At 43.9% G+C, this 19,869-nt stretch overlaps 1 protein-coding gene and 1 long non-coding RNA gene across 2 annotated transcripts; one reads left to right on the top strand and one right to left on the bottom strand.

Annotated features, from left to right (window-relative positions):
• Positions 1 to 354: 354 nt before the first annotated feature.
• AKR1B10 (aldo-keto reductase family 1 member B10) lies at positions 355 to 13,269 on the bottom strand. Its single transcript, XM_055284075.1, has 10 exons — positions 12,859 to 13,269; positions 10,895 to 11,062; positions 9,679 to 9,795; positions 8,626 to 8,703; positions 4,946 to 5,068; positions 4,563 to 4,669; positions 4,062 to 4,143; positions 3,448 to 3,531; positions 2,732 to 2,814; positions 355 to 717 (listed from the first exon to the last, which is right to left on the bottom strand). Exons 1-10 carry the CDS (start codon positions 12,922 to 12,924, stop codon positions 675 to 677), a joined length of 951 nt encoding a protein of 316 aa, XP_055140050.1. The 5' UTR covers positions 12,925 to 13,269; the 3' UTR covers positions 355 to 674.
• LOC134737049 (uncharacterized) lies at positions 3,519 to 4,065 on the top strand. Its single transcript, XR_010121608.1, has 2 exons — positions 3,519 to 3,631; positions 3,978 to 4,065. It is a non-coding gene; the product is annotated as an uncharacterized lncRNA (long non-coding RNA).
• Positions 13,270 to 19,869: the final 6,600 nt, after the last annotated feature.

Below are 19,869 nucleotides of genomic sequence, written 5' to 3'. Positions count from 1 at the left end.
GCACGATGGTGTATTGAAGGCAAGGTGGGAGGGCAAGACAGGGAATGAGTGGAGACAGGCAAGGAGGAAAGGTGGCAGGAAAAGACTCAGGAGGAAAGGATGACCATCGATCGCTGTGAGCTCTCCCAGAACCTGCCTGCCTTTGAAACTTGGTTCAGTCACTTACTACCTGGGTGGCCTTGAGCAAGTTCCTCCTCCCTCCCCCCTACCTCCATTTCCTCTTCCAGCAAATGTGAATAATAATAGGTTAAGAGTACCTACCCCAAAGGGATTATTCTGAGGATTCAATGACTTCACCCACAGGAAAACACTTCAAATTGTGTTGGCGCATAGTACACTCTCAATACATGTTGGTTATGATTATTATTTTTTATTATTGATCTTTACATCCTCAGTGTTGGCAGAGTTTCTGGTGCTTAATAAACATTTGTTCTGATCAGATAAGTGGAAACCATTGTCGTTTGCTTATTCCAGCCATGCTTTTCTGTGATATTCTGATCCTAGTTGAACATACAGAAATAAATGTCTAAAACAGCACCTCGATTCTGGCCTACAACAGGACAAAGTTCACTGTGATCTCAGATAAGCTTGGCTAAAATGGGACATGAGTGGAGGTATTCACACTTCAGTGAAGAAAGAGAATCCCCTGTGTAATCTCACCATAAGATTCAACCTCAATATTCTGCATCGAAGGGATAGTCTTCCAAATGAGAGGATCTGCAGGAAAAAAACAAAAAACAGAAACCGTGTTCCATCAAAGCAACAACTCTGGTTGACAAGGTATTCTTCCCTGGTGGACTCTATTGTATTTGTGCTCTCTTAGCCTCCTCCCTGCAAGAACATAAGGAGAGTGCCCACACTTTGACCTTCCCTCAAATCGATATGAGGGCTTTGCTAGGAAGGAGGGCAGACAGTGAGCAGGGCACTGGAATAAACTCGGAATGACAACTCATGGTAAGCCTGGTGTCAGGCGAGGTGACTGACAAGTCTTGTCCCAATCCACTCTCACAACATCATGAGGTAGGAAACAACAGCAGAATTGACAGCTTGGGGATTGTTATAAGTATTAAATGAGATAATAGCACCAGCAAAGGCCTCAGGACCCTGGCACATTCTAAGCTAAGGTTCAATGGATGTTAGCTGCAATTAGTATTATCATCCTACTTTGTAAGGAAAGAAACCAACTTGGAAAAACTAGGAAATTGGCACAATGTCACACAGCTAATAAACCAGTGTTAAAGTTGGATTTGAGGCCAGGTGGATTTACTGCTGAGCCCACCAACCCATTGCCTCCACCACAAATGATGCTCATAGGAAAGTAAGCAGTTTAGTTTGGGGATGAGTCCCATTTTATGTTCACCCTTCCTTTTTACTCTAAGTAGCTACTACTTTGTTAAGCACCAATGAAAGTAAGCCATTGTAAGATGAGGAAAGGCTTCTATGATACTTAGGGTGGGCAAGATAGATATGGAATATCAAGACATGCAAGCAGCGCTTGAGATACTGAAAACTTTTTTTTTTTTTTCTTCTGAGATGGAGTCTCACTCTGTCGCCCAGGCTGGAGCGCAGTGGCGCAATCTCAGCTCACTGCAAGCTCTACCTCCCGGGTTCACGCCATTCTCCTGCCTCAGCCTCCCAATTAGCTGGGACTGCAGGTACCCGCCACCATGCCCAGCTAATTTTTGGTAGAGACGGGGTTTCCCCATGTTAGCCAGGATGGTCTTGATCTCCTGACCTCTTGATCTGTCCACCTTGGCCTCCCAAAGTGCTAGGATTACAGCCGTGAGCCACCACGCCCAGCCGAAATCATTTTTAAAAGGTAAAAAATCATTTTTGGCTATAGAAACATTGAAAGAGATTCAAATTGTCATTGAGTTACATACCTGGAAGTAATAAATGCCAGACAATGTTCTTTGATACATTTAATTAGATAGATTATTCAGAAAGTATTGCTTGTAAAGAGATGATTTAGAATGCCTACTGAGCCAGAGTGAAAGCTTTTGTTCACCACTTATTTAAGATTTTAAGTAAAGTTAGCACCACCTCCTTTAAGAGGCATTTGGAGATTATTTAATCCAGCCTCCCTGGCCTTCTTGCTTGAATGCTCTAAACACAATCCCACCTCAGGGACTTTGCACCTGCTGTTATCACTGCCAAGAATGCTGTTCCCCAAAATATCCATATGACATATCCCTCACAGCAAAGCCTCCCTTTACCCACCCTGTATAAAGGATCAGTCCCACTACCACCCACCACTTCCTATCCACTTTGCCCTACTTTATTTTTCTGTCTAGCATTTGTTGCTGTCTGACATCTATATTTTGAGTTGATTTATTTCTGTTGTCTCTTCTCCCCTCCCTCCCTAAGCCTGTGGAGGCAGCAACTTTGTACAGTATTGATAATCTAAGCACCTAGAAAATACCTGGCACATAGATGACCACTAGATATTGATTGAATGAATGAATCAATGAATGTTCTGCCTCCTGCCTATTGATAACACACCTTCTCTTAAAATTCTAGCTCTACATCCAGAAGTTCAGACAATGAGCAGCAATTAGAGATGTGTCCCCCACAGTGATTCCCAGGTACTCCAATTTTAACTTTCAAAACTGCCCCAAAATAGTATTTGAAGACACATGTAGTCCCAGCAGCCTTCTAATCCTTCCAACTAACCCTCTACCAGTTTAGAAAAACTCCTGGCAATGCTTCTAGTTAACTCCATGCTACTTACTGCAACACGTTACAGGCTCTCCAGTTTCTGTTGAAGCTGAGTATGGTTGCCATCTCCTCATCACTCAATTTAAAGTCAAAGACCTGGAAAGGTAGGAGTTCCAATAAAACATCAGTAAAGCCATTCTAGCTGTGGCTGGAGACTGCCGGCCATTCTAACAGGGAGGGAGCTCACATTCACAGCACAAACTGGCCACAGGAGTTTTTCCCATTCTGTCCAAGGGATACAAATTTTTCTCTAAATTAGGTCCTACACAAAGACCGCAGTATTTGTAGTGTTCAGTGATCTGGGGGGAGGAAGACCAGGCTCACAGGCCCTGTGCTCCATGATGGCTCCTTCCAGAGGACACTTCTCCAAGGACGGTTGACACCTCCTCTGCTGCCGGGAAGTGAGCAGGGATGCCAGGACAGTATGCTCTTGTGCATGGCCCAGGGCCTAGCTGCTCAGGGGCAACTGAGGGTCTTCTCAGTGGTGTGAGGCACAGCTGTGCTCAGACCTGACAGGACTTCACCAGGCACTGCCCCCAGGATGTCCTTAGCCCATGGATCATTCATCTCAGCTCTACCGAGCCTAGCTCCCTGGGCTGGAAAATGATAGGGTGGTGGGAAGGGAGGGGGCAAAAGGCAGTGCAGGGATGAGGTGAGAAGCCTAGTGAGAAGGTCTGCCTGTCCCCCACTCCACTGAGGAATACCAGGGCCGACCAGCTGGAATCTTACCTGAATGTTCTCAACAATGCGTGCTGGTGTCACAGACTTGGGGATCACAATCACATTCCTCTGGATATGGAAACGGATCAGAACCTGTGTGGAAAGGGGACATCAGGCTTCCAGTCAGCTCCAAAGACCCCTCCTTTTATGGAAAGGAAGAATAAAACATCTCCGCAGCTCACTGTGGCTTCAGGTACAATCGCTAATAATTACTGAGCCCTTCACAGCTATTAGACTTGTGCCAGCCCCCCACCTCATCCTCTCCCTTCATCTTAGGGACAACCCTGTGATCTTCATTTTTTAGGATAAAGAAAGTAGCTTGGGGGTCATAAGGCTGATCAGAGGTAGAGTTGGCATCTGCATCCATATCCCTAGACTCCAAAGCCGTACTTTGCCACTGGGCTGTAGGGCTTAACCGGAAGCTGTGAGACAGAAGCTATCTTTGCTTCAGTGACAGCTCTTGTGTTTCCTAGAGGTTCCAACAGACTTCGAAGGAAACACTTTAGAGGGCTTCAGCTCCTGTGTTCTTTCCCTTTAAGGAGTCAGTTGAGGACAACACAAGATATGAAACATGAGACTGGAAGAATGAGTTGTTGGTTAAGAAGAAAATAAAAATATGGTACCTGGGCTGTGGTTTTTTTGTGCTTTGCAGCAATCTCCTTAATCTTGGGATCCTGCAGCAGGGAAGGGTCCTCTGGCTTGGCCCTAGGGGCAGAAAGATGCTGATGTGAATAATCACCATGGCTACCATGTACAGATGGACAGCACTCCAATGTGGGTCTCAAGACTGATCATCAGAGCCTCTCCATCTGGAAGACAGGCAGGAGGACCTGGAAACTTGGGTCCTTCCCCTGGGCTCTGAAGCCTCAGCATTTTGCAAAGCCTGGTTCACCCTTGGGTGGCTGAACTGGAAATATTCCCAGAGGGTCAAGCATGTCACCCTTGTTGTTGTTGTTGTTTAATTCCCATTTTTTCCTACTGTCATCCCATTTGGGTATACCAAACACATTACCTTACACACATTTTTCTTTCCAGTGACTTATGGACTCACACCAACATTTGCCAATTACAAAATAATGTTTTTAAGATTTGCAAGAGAAAGATTCACCAGTTGGAAGCCTCACCAAGGTCTATCTGGAGAGCCTAGGGGGCTGTAGGCCGTAATGGTGATGCCCTTGGAGTGGCAGTACTGGATCAGTTTCTCCTGCGTGAGGTATGGGTGACATTCAACCTGCAACAGCAAACAATCCTCATCACAGGGAAAGCTGGCTCTGTTGTGAGTTGTTCACAGGGAGTTCTACACACAAAAAAAGTCCACCAAGCAAAGGCCAAACACCTGCCCACTGCGATACTTGCTAAGTCACCCATGAGATCAGCCTCACACCTCCCCAAAGTGTCCTGATCACTGACCCCTGAGATGACACTCAGGGCATAGCATAGAACCTTCCTTCCAATGCTTAAGAAGTAATAGGGCAAGACCCTTACCCTTATACTGAACAGCATTTACCTGGTTAGTCACTGGTTTATATTTCAGTCCAGGTTTGTTCAAGAGCTTCTCGATCTGGAAGTGACTGAAATTGGAGACCCCAAGGGCTTTCACCAGCCCCTCATCCACCAGCTCCTCCATGGCCTGTCATAGAAAGGAATACCTTATGGGCAGCTCCAGGGGGACTACAGGGACCCTGGCTTGCTTTAGTCCTCCCTGGGGCAGAAATTGGCAAAGGGCCAACCACAACAGGGTTAGCCGAAGCATTCACAGGAAATTTCAGTCCGGGGCCTGGGTGCCCATCAGTGATTGGTTCCAGCCCTACTGCCCCTCCCCAGCCCAAGAAAAACTAGGAGTAAGAGGTAAAGATTTTATGTTCTTGCCACTCTCACCTTACACGTGAAGAAACACATAAAAAATTAAACTTCTGTACATAGGGGAAGTATGAAAGTTTTGTAATGCAAAAAAAAAAAAAAAAAGTAAATAAAAATCAACATTTGCAAGCTTATGAGATGATTTAATTTTTAATGAATCCAAATGATAGCAGGGAGCTACTATTGTGTGTATGCATTTCACACCCAAACCTGGGCAAGCTGTGTTAGTCAGGAAGAGGCTGCAGCATATGGAGAAGCCTCACTTGTGGGTCCTGAGTCACTGTCTCCCACACCAAGCATGCTTTGGTTTGCAGGAAGGTCATGCATTCAGATTACACCCTGGCAGGGGCACCCGGTCATGGAGTTGTGTGGGGCTGAAGCCTGACCCACTGTTTGCATATCCAGCCATGCTTTCTGGTACAGAAACTGCATGGACACGCAAGGAAGGGAATCTTTGTATAATTTTTAGCCTATATTGGGCATTTTCGAAACTTCCCAAAGATATATGTTAGCAGCAGCCTCCAATGCAACATGTATTTGGTAGTCATCTATTACATGTTCCAGATCCTGCCCAGAAGTTGTCAGGATGTCAAAGTATACAATGTGCTTCCTTTTTCTGGGATTCTTATAATCCAGTTAAAGTGCTAGAGTTCCCTTCTATGGATCCATCAATCGTGACACTGAGGCTGCCTCAGATAACATGACAGTGGCACAGACAGAGTCAGAAAGGGCAGAGAAGGAAGAGATTCACACAGCCCACAGTTGTCAGGGGAGTCCTTCAGGTAGAGTAAAAGCTGGGCCTCAAAAAAAAAAAAAAAAAAAAAAAGAGAGACAGAGAAAAGTGGGGAAAAACATGAGCATATGAGACAGGAAGATAGGTGCAAAGCTCAGAGGCAGGGATAAGCATGACATGTTCAGGGAACACTTTATCCAGCCCTTCTCAACTTTGGCTGCAATTTGGAATCACCAGGGAGCTTTAAAAAATACTAGTTGGATGCAGTGGCTCATGACTGTAATCTCAGCACTTTGGGAGGTGACAGGAGGATCGGAATAGGGGTTTTGGGCCTAGGTTTGAGTAACCTAGGGTAAGTTTTTTAACTCTTGTAGGCCTTAGTTTTCTCTTCTTAAAAAAAGTCTTTTAATACCTACTAATAATAAATATGTTTCTGATATATATTATCAGAGGCTGAGACAGGAGGATTGCTTGAGACCAGGTGTTGGAGACCATCCTGGGCAACATAGCAAGACCCTGTCTCTACAAAAAGAAATTGTTTTAATTAGCTGGATGTGGTGGCATGTGGTGGCTACTCGGGAGGACTGCTTGAGCCCAGGAGTCCGAGGCTGCACTAAACTATGATCCTGCCAATGTACTCCAGCCTGGGCAACAGAGAGAAACTCTCTCTAAATTAAAAAAAAAAAAATGACCGGTGCCTGGGTTTCACCCCCCAGAGTTTCTTACAGATTTTGTCTGAGTTGTAGCCTAGACATTGGGATTTTAAAACTCCTCAGGTGATTCTAATGCATAGCCACGTTGAGAACCACTAGCATAGATGAAGTTATCCAAATTGGGCAGTAGAGTTTAGAAGCTATGAAATCATTAGGTTTCCCAAAATTTCAGACGGGGCAATTAGATAATTTAAAAGTTTTTGTGCATCATAAGTCAGGTTAGTTTTCCTGTATTAGAACTTGACTTCTTTACACTTTTTTCCTCCTCTCTGCTTCAAGGTGGTCAATGAGGTTTCTACTGAACTGGTCGTGGGTCTACATAAACATCCAACACTTACATATTCAAGCCTGCTCGTTTCAAATCAGAGCCTCTGACCTTGATCACTGATATCTTTTCATGCCTTTCAAATGTTTTATTTAGCAGTCGTTCTCGTATTCATTCAGAAAACATAGCACTGCGAGAAGCAGGCTACAATGACATACTTGCCATACTCCATATCATCATAGGAGTTAAGGCAAAAAAATCTTATCATATGTAATGCAAATAGCCAGGTGCGCTGGCTCACACCTGTAATCTGAGCACTTTGGGAGGCCAAGACAGGTGGATCCCTTGAGGTCAGGAGTTCGAGACCAGACTGGCCAACATGATGAAACCCCATCCCTACTAAAAATACAAAAATTAGTCGGGCGTGGTGGCACGCACCTCTAGTCCCAGCTACTCAGGAGGCTGAGGCAGGAGAATGGCTTTTACTTGGTAGAGGGACGTTGCAGTGAGCCGAAATCGTGCCACTGCACTCCAGCCTGGGTGACAGAGACTGTCTAAAACAAAACAACAACAACAACAACAACAAAAAGCTGTGCTTGTGGATTAATGCTTTTGAACAAACAATACACAGAAAACGCTACATTTAAGTGAATCATGTCAATTGTAAGCATTTCAGAAAGTTGAAACATATTTTTGCTTGTAAAACACAATACAAACTCGCAACTACATGCACCCCTACATAGACAGCTACCAAAATAACACGATTAACTCTTGGAGTCATATGCCACTGTTCATTTATAACTTATTCCTCCACTTCATTCTCTACTAGCATTTGCAAAAGGGTATAAATAATAAAAAATGACCAGAGAAAATGTTCATCCCTTCATTCAGTTTGAATGTGAATGATATGAAACAGGTCATGGTTAGATCTGAGAAGTAGGGCACTCAGGCTCCCTGATTTCTGGATGTGTCTTCACTGCCTTCCAAGCACCATGCTGATGGCTTTGGTGGTTGGACTTGTGATTCACATGAGTCTGGGTCCAATCCCAGCTCTGCCACACACATTGTGACGTGACCTGGGCAAGTCATCAAACAATCTAGGTTTCAAACGTCATTATTTATAAATGGGGATGTTAACCCTGTCTCCTAGGGTTAGATGATTAAATGGGCTTTATGACTAATGTTCATGGCATACCACACACTGAAAGATATATATTATTAGTATGTATTATAAGACTTCTTTTTTAAGAAGAGAAAACTGAGCCCTACACGAGTTACAAAACTGACCCCAGGTTACTCAGCTGCTATGAGCAAACCCAGGCCCAAACCCCCTGTTCCAAATGCTTCACCCTGGTTTGAGAACAGCATGTGTAATCCCCAAAGTGGGGTACATTGTATTTCCAGTCTTATTTGAAGACTCAGTACTAGCCTTGAAATATAAATAGTATGAGATGCACCCAAAAGCCAAAGGTGATGAGGAAGATATTAGAAGAGCTAGAGAATCACAATGATGAAATTAGAAAGCATCAGGCACATGGCCTTTTTCATATCAATGGGAATCTCATGGATAACTGAGGATTTCTCTCCCAGCACACTTAAAGGAAGCTGGAACCTACCTCCCAGGCATCCAAAAACGTTGCTTTTCCACCGATCGCATTACCTTTAACATCTTTGGGGAAAAAGTCATCCCCAGACTGTAAACACAGAATGAAAAGTTTACTGGAATCTGCATCAGGACACTTGGTTCTGTTCAACAAGTTTTCAGGATCCTGACTCTTGCTAAATACCACATCTGCATACCACTTTTTCAAGCTCTGGAGTACATACTACAAGAATGTGAATGTAAATAAAATCTCTGTATCTACTGTAGCATATTAATATTTTAGAAATGACTGGATTGACTTTAAGATTTGCTGCTAGTACATTCCAGAAGTCCATTATCACCATGGACATTAACCTCATACACCTAGATCCCATATACACCCAAGGGCAAACTTTCATTTCAATATCACTGGATAAGGATTAGATATCCAAGCTGTGGTTTTCTGGAGAAGATATTGGCCAACTTCTATCCTTGCAACCTCTAGAAGAGGCGTGGAATTAGGGATGGCAGGCCATCATCACTCTAGCTAGTCAGGAGGGGAGAGAGCTGGAAATTTGTCTCTCCCACTCCTCAGGAGCAGGTAAGAGCAGAGCCCCAGGAAATGGCTGCTGGGATCACTACTGGCTTCCTTCCAGCATCACCGTACTTGGGCTTTTCTCCAAGATGCCACTCCTGGGTGTGCTTTGCTTAATAAAATAATTAAGCCCTGGAATATAGTTATGCAAGAGTAACCCAAGAGATTGGGAGGACAACCCTGGGGCGTGGAATCAAGACAAAGGTGATATGGCAGTTGCAACTTGTCTGGGCTGCCAGAAATCATGGCTTCTCTCAGACATAACTGCAAGAAAACCCAGGCATGTGGCCACCTCAGCAGCACACATGGCCTCAGCCTCCCTTCCAGGCCAGTGTGTTTCTGGTCCAAGGTCTCTTCCTGACTACCTGCCATCCCCAATTATGAAGTGCAAGGCATCCTGCTCCAGTCCACGCCAGCCCCCAGCCCTGGTGCAGCTACTATTTTCTGGCACCTGCTCAGAAACCAGAGGCTGAGAAAGAGAGTGTCTTAAACCTTGAATCCTTGTGGCCAGTGAATAAGATAGACGTCCAGATAGCTCAGCTTCAGGTCCTTGAGGGTCTTCTCAAAGGCTTTCCTCACAAGGGGTCTCTCAAAGAAAGTGGGCCACAGCTGCAAAGAGTGTAGCAATGATCTATTAACACTGGGAAAAGGAAGGGCCATATCATACTCATTGTCCCTGCTTTTTGATTTGCATCCTGATCTAACCCAGCACAAACCATTTATAACAAAGCTGATTAAGATCCACGACACAGTGTGGAACATCACCAGGGCTCAGCATGTCAATGACATGTCTTAAGTGTTAAAAGCAATTGACTTTTTCAACTCTCCTAGTACTCTATATGTGTCTCAGATCATTGAAGTAAATGTCGCCACAGATTTGAAATTTGTTTACCTGTCTCAGTCTCTTCCTCAGCTGTGGGCTCTCTGAGAGCAGGAACTGTGTGTAGCTTTTAAATGTCAAGCATTCTTAGGCCTTTGGGAGCAGATGGTCCTTTATCTGACCTATATGATAGGTCTCTTATCAAGCCTATAAGGCCCCAAGTGATAATTTTACAAAGGCTTTATCCAGACTTGGCTGCTACACAGTGAGGTCTATTTGTCCTACCAGATGTATGCTTTTTCCAAGTACCTAGAACTAGTGTTATTTTTTTTCAGCAAGTTGTGTATAATATAGATCCAGTGATTCTCAGCCCTCTCACACCCAACATCCTCTTCTTTTTTATAACATTGTATACCCCAACTTTTACTAGACTGAATAAAGAAATTCGTATGTGACAATAGAAAAATGCCCCTACCATTTTCCAAAATGCCCCCTGGCTGAGAGAGCCTCAGGGGCACAGTCACTGAGATCACAGTGTTGAAAGGGAGCCTGCAGATCAAGACCCACCTGCACCCTTGGCCTCTGACTGCCTCTGGGCAGATGGTAGATCCCTCTGATGGGGAACAGGGAGGTCCAGGGCAGTGCAGGGCTCAATGGAAGCAAGCCCACTATGGGAAAAACAACCTATAGGCAGGTGGGGCAGCCACGACATGTTCAAATATCAATAACGGCTTGGAGTATGGATAGTATTGTATCCACGGATGTTATCAAGGCAGAGATGAAAAGGGGTACATGTAGAAAAGGCTGACAGAGTTCTTGCTGCCAACCCGACCCAGATACTTCTGCCTGCCTTGAAGTGAAGACCTCCCACCAAATGCACCATTGCACCTTGCTGACGATGAACAGGTCCTCCCGCTTCACAGCCTTCTCTTGGATCTTCTCTTGGATGGCTTCCCCCACCTCATGTTCATTCTGATAGACATAGGCACAGTCAATGTGGCGATATCCTGCATCAATGGCCACCTTCACCGCTTCTTTCACTTTGCCGAGAGGGGACTGAAAAGCAAAAGAAAAGCCCATCACACATGTATTTTTTTTTTTAAGAGATGGGGCCCTGCTGTGTTGCCCAGGCTGGCCTCGCACTCCCGGGTTCAAACAATCCTCCCAACTCCTGAGTAGCTGGAATTACACCACACTCAGCAACCTTCATATTCTCTCATCCCCAGACCACATTCAACAGGCTGCCCCACACGGCCCAGTTTCTCCAAACCAAGGCCTCACTGGGGTCTCCTTTGCCAGAGGGTATCTGGGAGGATACACACTTTAGAAAACATTTCAAAAGAAAAGAAGTGAATTCATTTTATGATTATGTCCTTATGTTGGCTCCCTTCATAATTCTTACATTCAATTCCAAAATTCTGAAACTGACTGGTAAACTTACCCAGGGTGAGCAGATTCCCTGGAGATCTGGAAGTGATTATTCCGTTTATATAGGATTGAAGCTCTGATTTTGGGCAAATCTTGCTATTCAAGCAAGAGACGCTGTGCATGAATCAAGTTGGAAGTGATCTGTTCATCCAGATACACTAAGATTGTATCCTGAGAATGACCTAGTGCTGCAGCAGAGGGTCCTAACCTCTAGCTCGGGACGGAAGAGGAGAAAAATCAGGGTGCACATAAGGAAAGAGAGCCAGAGGCAGAAGTCTCAGCAGGGACATTAGCCATGAGGGACAGGAGAGAAGAGGAACTCCAAAGACTGCTTCTCATCACTAGTTAGGGTGCTGCTATCATGGATGGAAATGGCAAAGAAGGCAGAGGGAAGTGGTGAAGGAACAACTTCAAACTTAGCCTAAGAGAGGCCCAGGAACCTGCCTCACTGAGTCCTGGATGTGCCTTACCACGTTTTGCCAGCTGTCATTAACACAGCCAGGTGGAGCTCATGACTCCCAGCCCAGGCTCTCTGCAGCCCCAGCATGTTGCAGATTTCAATGTGTACAGGAACCACCTAGGGAACTTGTTAAAGTGCAGATGCCTGTTAGGTGGCCTTGGGTGGAGCCTGAGACTTTGCATTTTGTTTCTCTCTGTCTCTCTTTCTCTCTCTTTCTTTCTTTCTTGGATCTCACTCTGTTGCCCAGACTGGAGTGCAGTGGCACAATCACTGCTCACTGCAGCCTTGACCTCTCAGGCTCAACACTCAATCTCCACCTCAGCCTCCCAAGTGGCTGGGACTACAGGTGCATGCCACCATGCCCAGAAAATTTACTTATTTTTTGTAGATATGGGTTCTTGCCATGTTGCCCAGGCTGGTCTTCAACTCATGGGCTTAAGCAGTCCTCCCGTCTGGATTTCCCAAAGTGCTGGGATTACAGGCATAAGCCACCACACCCGGCCAGTTTGCATTTCTAACGGGTTCCCAGGTCATAGGGATGCTGCTAGCCCAAGTCCCACACTGTGACCTGCAAAGGGGTGCCAAGGACTTCGGGCTCTGCATCCTCTCAACCACCCAGCCCACAAGAAACCCACAGCCAAGACTCTGAGGAAACGCTGAGCCCAATTAAGTTTCCTAGAACCATAGAGAGAAACTGCCCTGGAAAACAGTTTTAAGTCTAACAGCTGCTTGAAATTTGATACTTGCTAGAGAAGCTCTCATCACTGCTGGGAAAGCCAGCCTTGGAGCTTTGCAGCTGAATCAGCTCTGAGAAAAGAAAGCAACCCGAGTCCCGGCTCCAGGACTGAATCTCATCTCTCCAAACCCCTGCCTGACCTCCAGGCTTTCCTGGCTGAATGCAGAAAGAGAAAACACCCAAACGCCCCTCCAGAGAAGAAGGGTGTGCAAAGATTTGCATATTTACCTTCCAAGTGCCCAGGCCCACAATGGGCATCTTGGCTTTGGTACTGAGCTCCACAAACGTGGCCATGGTTGGTGCAGAAATGATTCTGAGTGAGCAGGTAGAAGTCTCACGTCCTGCTTTTTGTTGCTGTTTTTGAGACAGTCTTGCTTTGTCGCCGAGGCTAGAGTGTAGTGGTGCGATCTCAGCTCACTGCAACCTCTGTCTACTGAGTTCAAGCGATTCTCCTGCCTCAGCCTCCCGAGTAGCTGGGATTACAGGCGCCCACCGTGACTCCTCGCTAATTTTTATATTGTTAGTAGAGACAGGCTGGTCTCAAACTACTGACGTCAGGTGATCCGCCCACCTCGGCCTTCCCAAGTGCTGGGATTACAGGGGTGAGCTACTGTGCCCGGCCACATGCTGCTTAAGAAGGCTGGTGCTATCTACAGTGGGAGGAGTTGGAGCCTGGCCACAGTAGCTAACCTGCCATAAGCAAACAGGAAATTCATTCCAGGCTTTTGTGAGATTAAGGATTCTGTGAATGAATTATTAAACATAGCAAACTTGTACAAAGTTCTCTTAGGTGACAGTATCATTGGAGTTTCTGCTTGTTCAGGATGAGTCAACAAATTCAACCCAGCCAAAAGTTGGAAAGTAGGGAGGGAGAGAGAAAGGAAGGAAAGGAGAGTTGGGGGAGGGAGAGAAAGAAGCCTGGACAACATAGTGAAACCCTGTCTCTACTAAAAATACAAAAATTAGCTGGGCGTGGGGGCACGTGTCTGTAATCCCAGCTACTTGGGAGGCTGAGACAGGAGAATCACTTGAACCTGGGAGGCAGAGGTTGCAGTGAGCCGAGATCGTGCCACTGCACTCCAGCCTGGGCGACAGTGAGACCCTGTCTCAAAAAAAAGAAAGAAAGAAAGAAGGGAAGGCAGGAAGGCAGGAAGGCAGGAAGGAGGAGGGAGGGAGGGAGGGAGGGAGGAAGGAAGGAAGGAAGGAGAGAAAGAAAGCAAAGCAAAGAAGGAAGAAAAAACAAGGGCTTTCTTTCCCTGTGATGGTTTCCTCTGTGAAATGGGGAGTCTAGGGAGGAGAGGTGAGAAGCAGTGTTTCAATTTTAAAAGTTGCAGTTGCAGTTTCAGTGCAGAAATGGTCAAATCCCTACCTGATTGGAGTCAGCTGTAACTAGTTGATAGTCAGCAATCTGGGGAACATGATATAGGCCTGTGCCATGCTGTGACACGCCATGACAGGCAAGGACCACGTCACAGCATCTGTTTCAGCCTGCAGGTAGTGGGTTTTTCTGTCTTTTACATGTTCTTGTTTATGAGTTGGCTTTGGTTGAATCTTGGAATTGAATCTCTAGGCTGTGGCTTATGACAGCTCATAGAAGGCAATTGGCATGATATTTTGCACCTATGAGTGAAAAATCTTACACTTCATTGATGTTTGTTAAATTATCTACTTCAACATTAATAATACATGCATGGGCCAGGCATGGTGGCTCACGCCTGTAATCCCAGCACTTTGGGAGGCCGAGGCAGGTAGATCACTTGAGCTCAGGGGTTTGAGACAAGCCTGGCCAACATGGTGAAACCCTGTATCTGCTAAAAATCCAACAATTAGCCAGGCATGGTGGCACATACCTATAGTCCCAGCTGCTTGGGAGGCCTGAGAATCACTTGAACCTGGGAGGTGGAGAGTGCAGTGAGCCAAGATCGTGCCACTGCACTAGAGCCTGGGCGACAGAGACAGACTCTGTCCCCAAAATAAATAAATAAATACATGCATGCCTCATAATCTGGTGGCCACAAAGTCTCCTGGATATGCACTTGAGGCATCTTATTTTCCCAGTGTATACTGGATGACATGCAGTGCTAGTATTGTTGAAATAGTAAATCCTTAGTGACTGTCAACCTAAATAACAGAGAGAGGGTCCCTACAAGAAAAATATTTCTCTGGGAATAGACCACTGCAATGGGAATATGCATGCCACACTAAACTATGTGTATATTTGGGGAAATAAAGGAAGACAAAATTTTTCAAGGAAAAAAGGAGGATTATCTAATTGCTTTGAAATAATTAGCCTTGGCTCCAAAGATCAATCATGAAAGTGGTGTTAGTCTGAGGTTGGACGTGCAGTTGTTCAGAGGTCCTTGCAGAGTATGTTTTGTGTTCAGTTGCAACGGCCTTTGTTCAAGGTTGTGGTTTTCGCCGTCTTTCGTGGTACTTTTGGTTTTCAGGTGTACAACCATTAGAACTCTCTTTTCATGGTCTTCCCAGCTGTATTTGTCAGAGTCTTTTGTTTGTTTTTTAACATCAGTGACTCCATTTTGATTCTGACCATTTTCACGTGATGCACAGAATAAACAAATGTGTATTGTTCATAGTAATATTCCTTCTAGAACCCCTTAGCTATGAATCAGTGAGGAGTGATATCCTTTTTAGATAATTGAGATTAAGAAGGTATATCGATTAGCTGTTTTCGTGTGACAAACCAACTGGTTATAGCAGCAACTGTTTATTTGCTCGTGATTTTGTGGGTTGGCGATTTGGGCAGGAATTAGCTGATAAGCCAGTCTCAGAACCATGTGGTGTTCAGCTGGGTTTCTTCACCTCTGTGGGCTTCACTGGAGTGGACCGGGATGTCAGGGAAGGCAGGGACCCCTCTTCACATGTTTTTCGTTTTCCATGAGGCTAACTTGGACTTGTTCATAGGTAGCAGCATTGTAGGAGGCCTACTCTTGGAATGTGTACAGTGTTACTTCTGTCACCTTCTATTGATCAAAGCAAGTCTCAAGGCCAGGACAGGGCCAAGGTGTAGGGAAATAGATTCCACCTCTTGAGGGGATTTGTTACACAGAATTATGGCTATTCTTAATCAACCCCAGAAGTTTTCATAAGAGTTTTGATTAGCTACTTTCTTGCTTCATGAATTTACTAATCTATTCCTGGTTTTGTAACTTTAAGAAACTCTCATTTTTTAAATCTGATGAATATATATGCATAAGAAGTTTTACTTTGTTAAAATTAAATACATACAAAATTGAGAGAAAATTATTTTGTAGAAGGAAAATGAACAAGTAGTGCCGCTTTTCATTCTCATCCATTTCTCTAAGAAACAGAGGAAGTGGCAACTAATATATCTGAAACAGGGAGGAAAAGAACAATTCCAAGAATTGTGGGAGTGCAGAGAAGTTTCTGGGCAGAACAGGGTGAGCCAAGGGATGGAAGCGACTAAGATACATTGGAAGAACGGGAGGAAGCCAGTGTGGGGACACTCAGAGAGTAGACTTACAGGGTGCCCAGCAGAGTGAAAGCTAGAGTGATATGCAGGTACCAGAGGGTCAGGAGCTGCAAAGCTGTGATCACGGAGTTGGATTTACCATGAAGGTAACAAAACTTGACCTTCAGTCGCCCTCACTTGCATGAGCACCATCTTAGGCTTTGTACCTAACATTGAATTCTTAATTTTGTATTCTTTAAAAGAAAACCCCGATCGTACAACTTCAGGATCACAAAATCTGAATTCACCATGCATGTTAACATTTTTTATCTTTATTTGAGAGCACCAAAGTTTTGTTTTTTAATTTTTCAAAAATCTTTTTATTATGAAATATTTTGAAAATATGCAAAACTACACATCCCCACCTTCTCTCCTTGTGCTCTGTTCGCTGGGTGTGGTGGCTCACACCACCTGTAATCCCAGCTCTTTGGGAGGCTGAGGCAGGAGGACTACTTGAGGCCAGAAGCAACATAGTGAGACCCTGTCTCTATGAAAAATACAAGAAACAATTAGGCGGGCATGGTGACACATGCCCATAGTCTCAGCCACTCAGGTGGCTGAGGCCAGATGATTGCTTGAGGCCAGGAGCCTGGATGACAGAGTAAGACACTGTCTCAAAAAAAAAAAAAAAAAAAGCCAAAAACCAAAAAAACCCCAAAAAACATCACTTTCTCTCTATAGTTTCCTGCCCTCTGGATTCTGCTGATTATTGCATTCCAAGAAATGTATTTTTCATATCACCCTATCCCCCGAATATCTTGGCAACACTTAATAAGACCTAGAGGCTTGATAAAATTCAGATCCAATTTTTGTTTTGTTTTGTTTTGTTTTTTGGCTACTTCCTATATGTTGTATTCTTCTATTCCGGTAGAATGACTGGCTGCCTCTTTATTTGTATTTATTTATTTGTATTATTTATAGTAGTCATTGATGATCATTACTTAAATCCATTATTTCATTACCTTACAAAACAGTGAAATACTAATTACACCATTCTTTCTTCATGTATTAGCTGGCATACTTCTTTAAGGAGAAATTTCTCCTAATCAATTATTTGGCTACCCTGAGGTATAGTTTGAATAGGAACACTGAATAATGATTGAGTCATTCTTTTATTTTAGTTTTTAAAATGAGGTTTCCAAGCACCGTCCAAGGTGACCGATTAGTTGTCATTTAGTGTTCTTTGAATTCATGAATTTAAATATATTCAATGTTATAATCTATTGCTATTATTATTGATGCCCAAATTATCCTCTTTGCCACTAAGAGCACTTCAAATTGGCTTCATTGCTTTCCTGTTCCAGACCTACATTTATCCAGGGAGATTTCCTTTTAGTGGAAATTGATATTTAGAAACCACAGTTTGGGAACTAGAATCATTCTTTGCAATTGAATTGAATCTTGCTCCCAGGCCTTTGCAGTAGAAAGAGGTAGGAAATACCTTTTAAAAAACCTACCATGTATTTTTAGTAATACAAGAAACAATTAGCCGGGCGCGGTGGTGCATGCCTGTAATCCCGGCTACTCAGGAGGCTGAGACAGGAGAATCACTTGAACCCGGGAGGCAGAGGTTGCGGTGAGCGGAGATCGCACCATTGCACTCCAGCCTGGGTAACAAGAGTGAAAATCCATCTCAAAAACAAAAACAAAAACAAAAAACCACGACTTCAAATGGACATTTCTGATTCAAGTTAAGAACATCAAGGCTTAATCTCACCTGTCTTATGTTTCTTCATTCTCTCACACCGAATATCTCACTTCCCAGAGATACAAACATAATTGCTAATTTGCTTGATTTCACAATGTACATGCAATAGTACTAAAAATACAACACAGCCTACACACTATAATTACCCAAAACAATTTTAAAGTATTGAAAACAGTTTAAGAGCCATTAGGCTTATTTATTCTGTGAACCTCGAAAATTTGAGACAGGTCTCAGTTAATTTAGAAAGTTTATTTTGCCAAGGTTGAGGACACGCACCCGCGACACAGCCTCAGGAGGTCATGACGACATGTGCCCAAGAGAGTTAGAGCACAGCCTGGTTTTATACATTTTAGGGAGACATGAGACATCAATTACCATATGTAAGATGAACATTGGTTCCATCCAGAAAGGCGGGACAACTCGAAGCGGGCAGGGGGCTTCCAGATCATAGATAAAGAGACAAATGGCTGCATTCTTTTGAGTTTCTGACTAGCCTCTCCAAAAGAGGCAATCACATATGCATTTATCTCAGTGAGCAGAGGGGTGACTTTGTTTGTTTGTTTGTTTGTTTGAGATGAAGTTTCACTCTTGTTCCTCAAGCTGTAGTGCAATGGTGCAATCTCAGCTTACTGTAACCTCCGCCTCCTGCGTTCGAGCGATTCTTCTGCCTCAGCATCCCAAGTAGCTGGGATTACAGGCATGTGCCACCGTGCCTGGCTAATTTTTTGTATTTAGTAGAGACAGGGTTTCACCCTGTTGCTCAGGGTGGTCTCGAACTCCTGACCTCAGGTAATCCAGCTGCCTCGGCCTCCCAAAGTGCTGTGATTACAGATGTGAGCCACCGCACCAGGCCCAGAGGGGTGACTTTGAATAGAATGGGAGGCAGGTTTATCTTAGCAGTTCCCAGCTTGACATTTCCCTTTAGCCTAGTGACTTCGGGGACCTAAGGTATATTTTTTTTCACAATTCTATTTTGGTTTTAAATTCCAGGGGTTCCTTTTCAAATGTTTTGTTTTACAATTACGTTCCAAAGCCAAATATGCATAGTTTCAAATTCAAATATACAAATCAGGTTATTTTCAGAGCAGTCTGCTTTTTACCCCTGTCAGAATACTGAATGCAAAAAGGCAATGGAGAAATATTTTTCTTAAATATTGAAGAAAAAGAACTTTAAACTCAGAATTTTCTGTCCAGCCAAACTGCCATTTAAATAGGACAATATAATAATATTCATACAATAAAAGCCTCAGAAAATGTGTCTTACCATGACTTACAGTCATTAAAATGTTTATGCTTTATTTCCTGTGATCATAAGGTTCTAGGGAACAGAAAAATTTTCTTCTGAATCAAGTTATCATTAAAATTAGTATTTATACAAAATAATTTTCAAGCATACTTAAATTTTTGATAAACCATTACACATCTAATATAAAATTCCACTGGAACTGTATCTGTATGTAACATAAATGGAGATTTTTTAAAAAATTATATCCACCTGTGCTGTAGGAGTTAACTTCAGCAGGCCTGGATTAGCCTGACACATTTTATTAAAATAATAAAGGCATCTCTCTGGCATAAGATGTGAACCATAATGATTAACAATGTTTCTTTGTGACTTTGGGTCTGAGGAGTTGCCTGGCAGTTTGTATCAGTTTTGTTGTTGATAACATTGAAATTGGTGATGTGCACCTCAGTGTAAACTCTTACAGGGCTCTGTCCTTCTTTCTGGTTGTGTAGCAAGAAAATTCTGATGTAGCCAGAAAGATTAGATTCCACTTTTGACCCTTTAGTTCCAATGGGTTCTGTACATATATTAGTGGTTCTGATTCAAGAATGTCCTGGTGCAACCCTTGGAGAAAGGAAGAAACCTTGGATCCCAGACCAGCTCCTCCAGACCCTTTGCTGGAGACAGCCTTTGTCTATTACAAATAGTCTCACTTCTAGGCTGTTTCTCTATTGTTTTCTTTTCCTATAGTCACCTGTAGATTTGTAAGCCTTGCCATTTTGGATCATGCGAGCCTTGCTTAGCATTTGAATCCCA

Source organism: Symphalangus syndactylus, chromosome 6, assembly GCF_028878055.3.
Source record: "Symphalangus syndactylus isolate Jambi chromosome 6, NHGRI_mSymSyn1-v2.1_pri, whole genome shotgun sequence".
Taxonomy (NCBI): domain Eukaryota; kingdom Metazoa; phylum Chordata; class Mammalia; order Primates; family Hylobatidae; genus Symphalangus; species Symphalangus syndactylus.
Note: the sequence above shows the minus strand (reverse complement) of the source record. Positions and strands in the feature narration are given on the sequence as shown.

Coding starts and splice junctions, on each gene's coding strand:
- AKR1B10 (XM_055284075.1), bottom strand. CDS start 12,924: ATGGCCACGTTTGTGGAGCTCAGTACCAAAGCCAAGATGCCCATTGTG. Junction 8,704..9,678: donor ACTGGCCACAAGGATTCAAG/GTTTAAGACACT, acceptor CTGTGTTTACAG/TCTGGGGATGACTTTTTCCC. Junction 3,532..4,061: donor ACAAAAAAACCACAGCCCAG/GTACCATATTTT, acceptor CTTTCCACACAG/GTTCTGATCCGTTTCCATAT.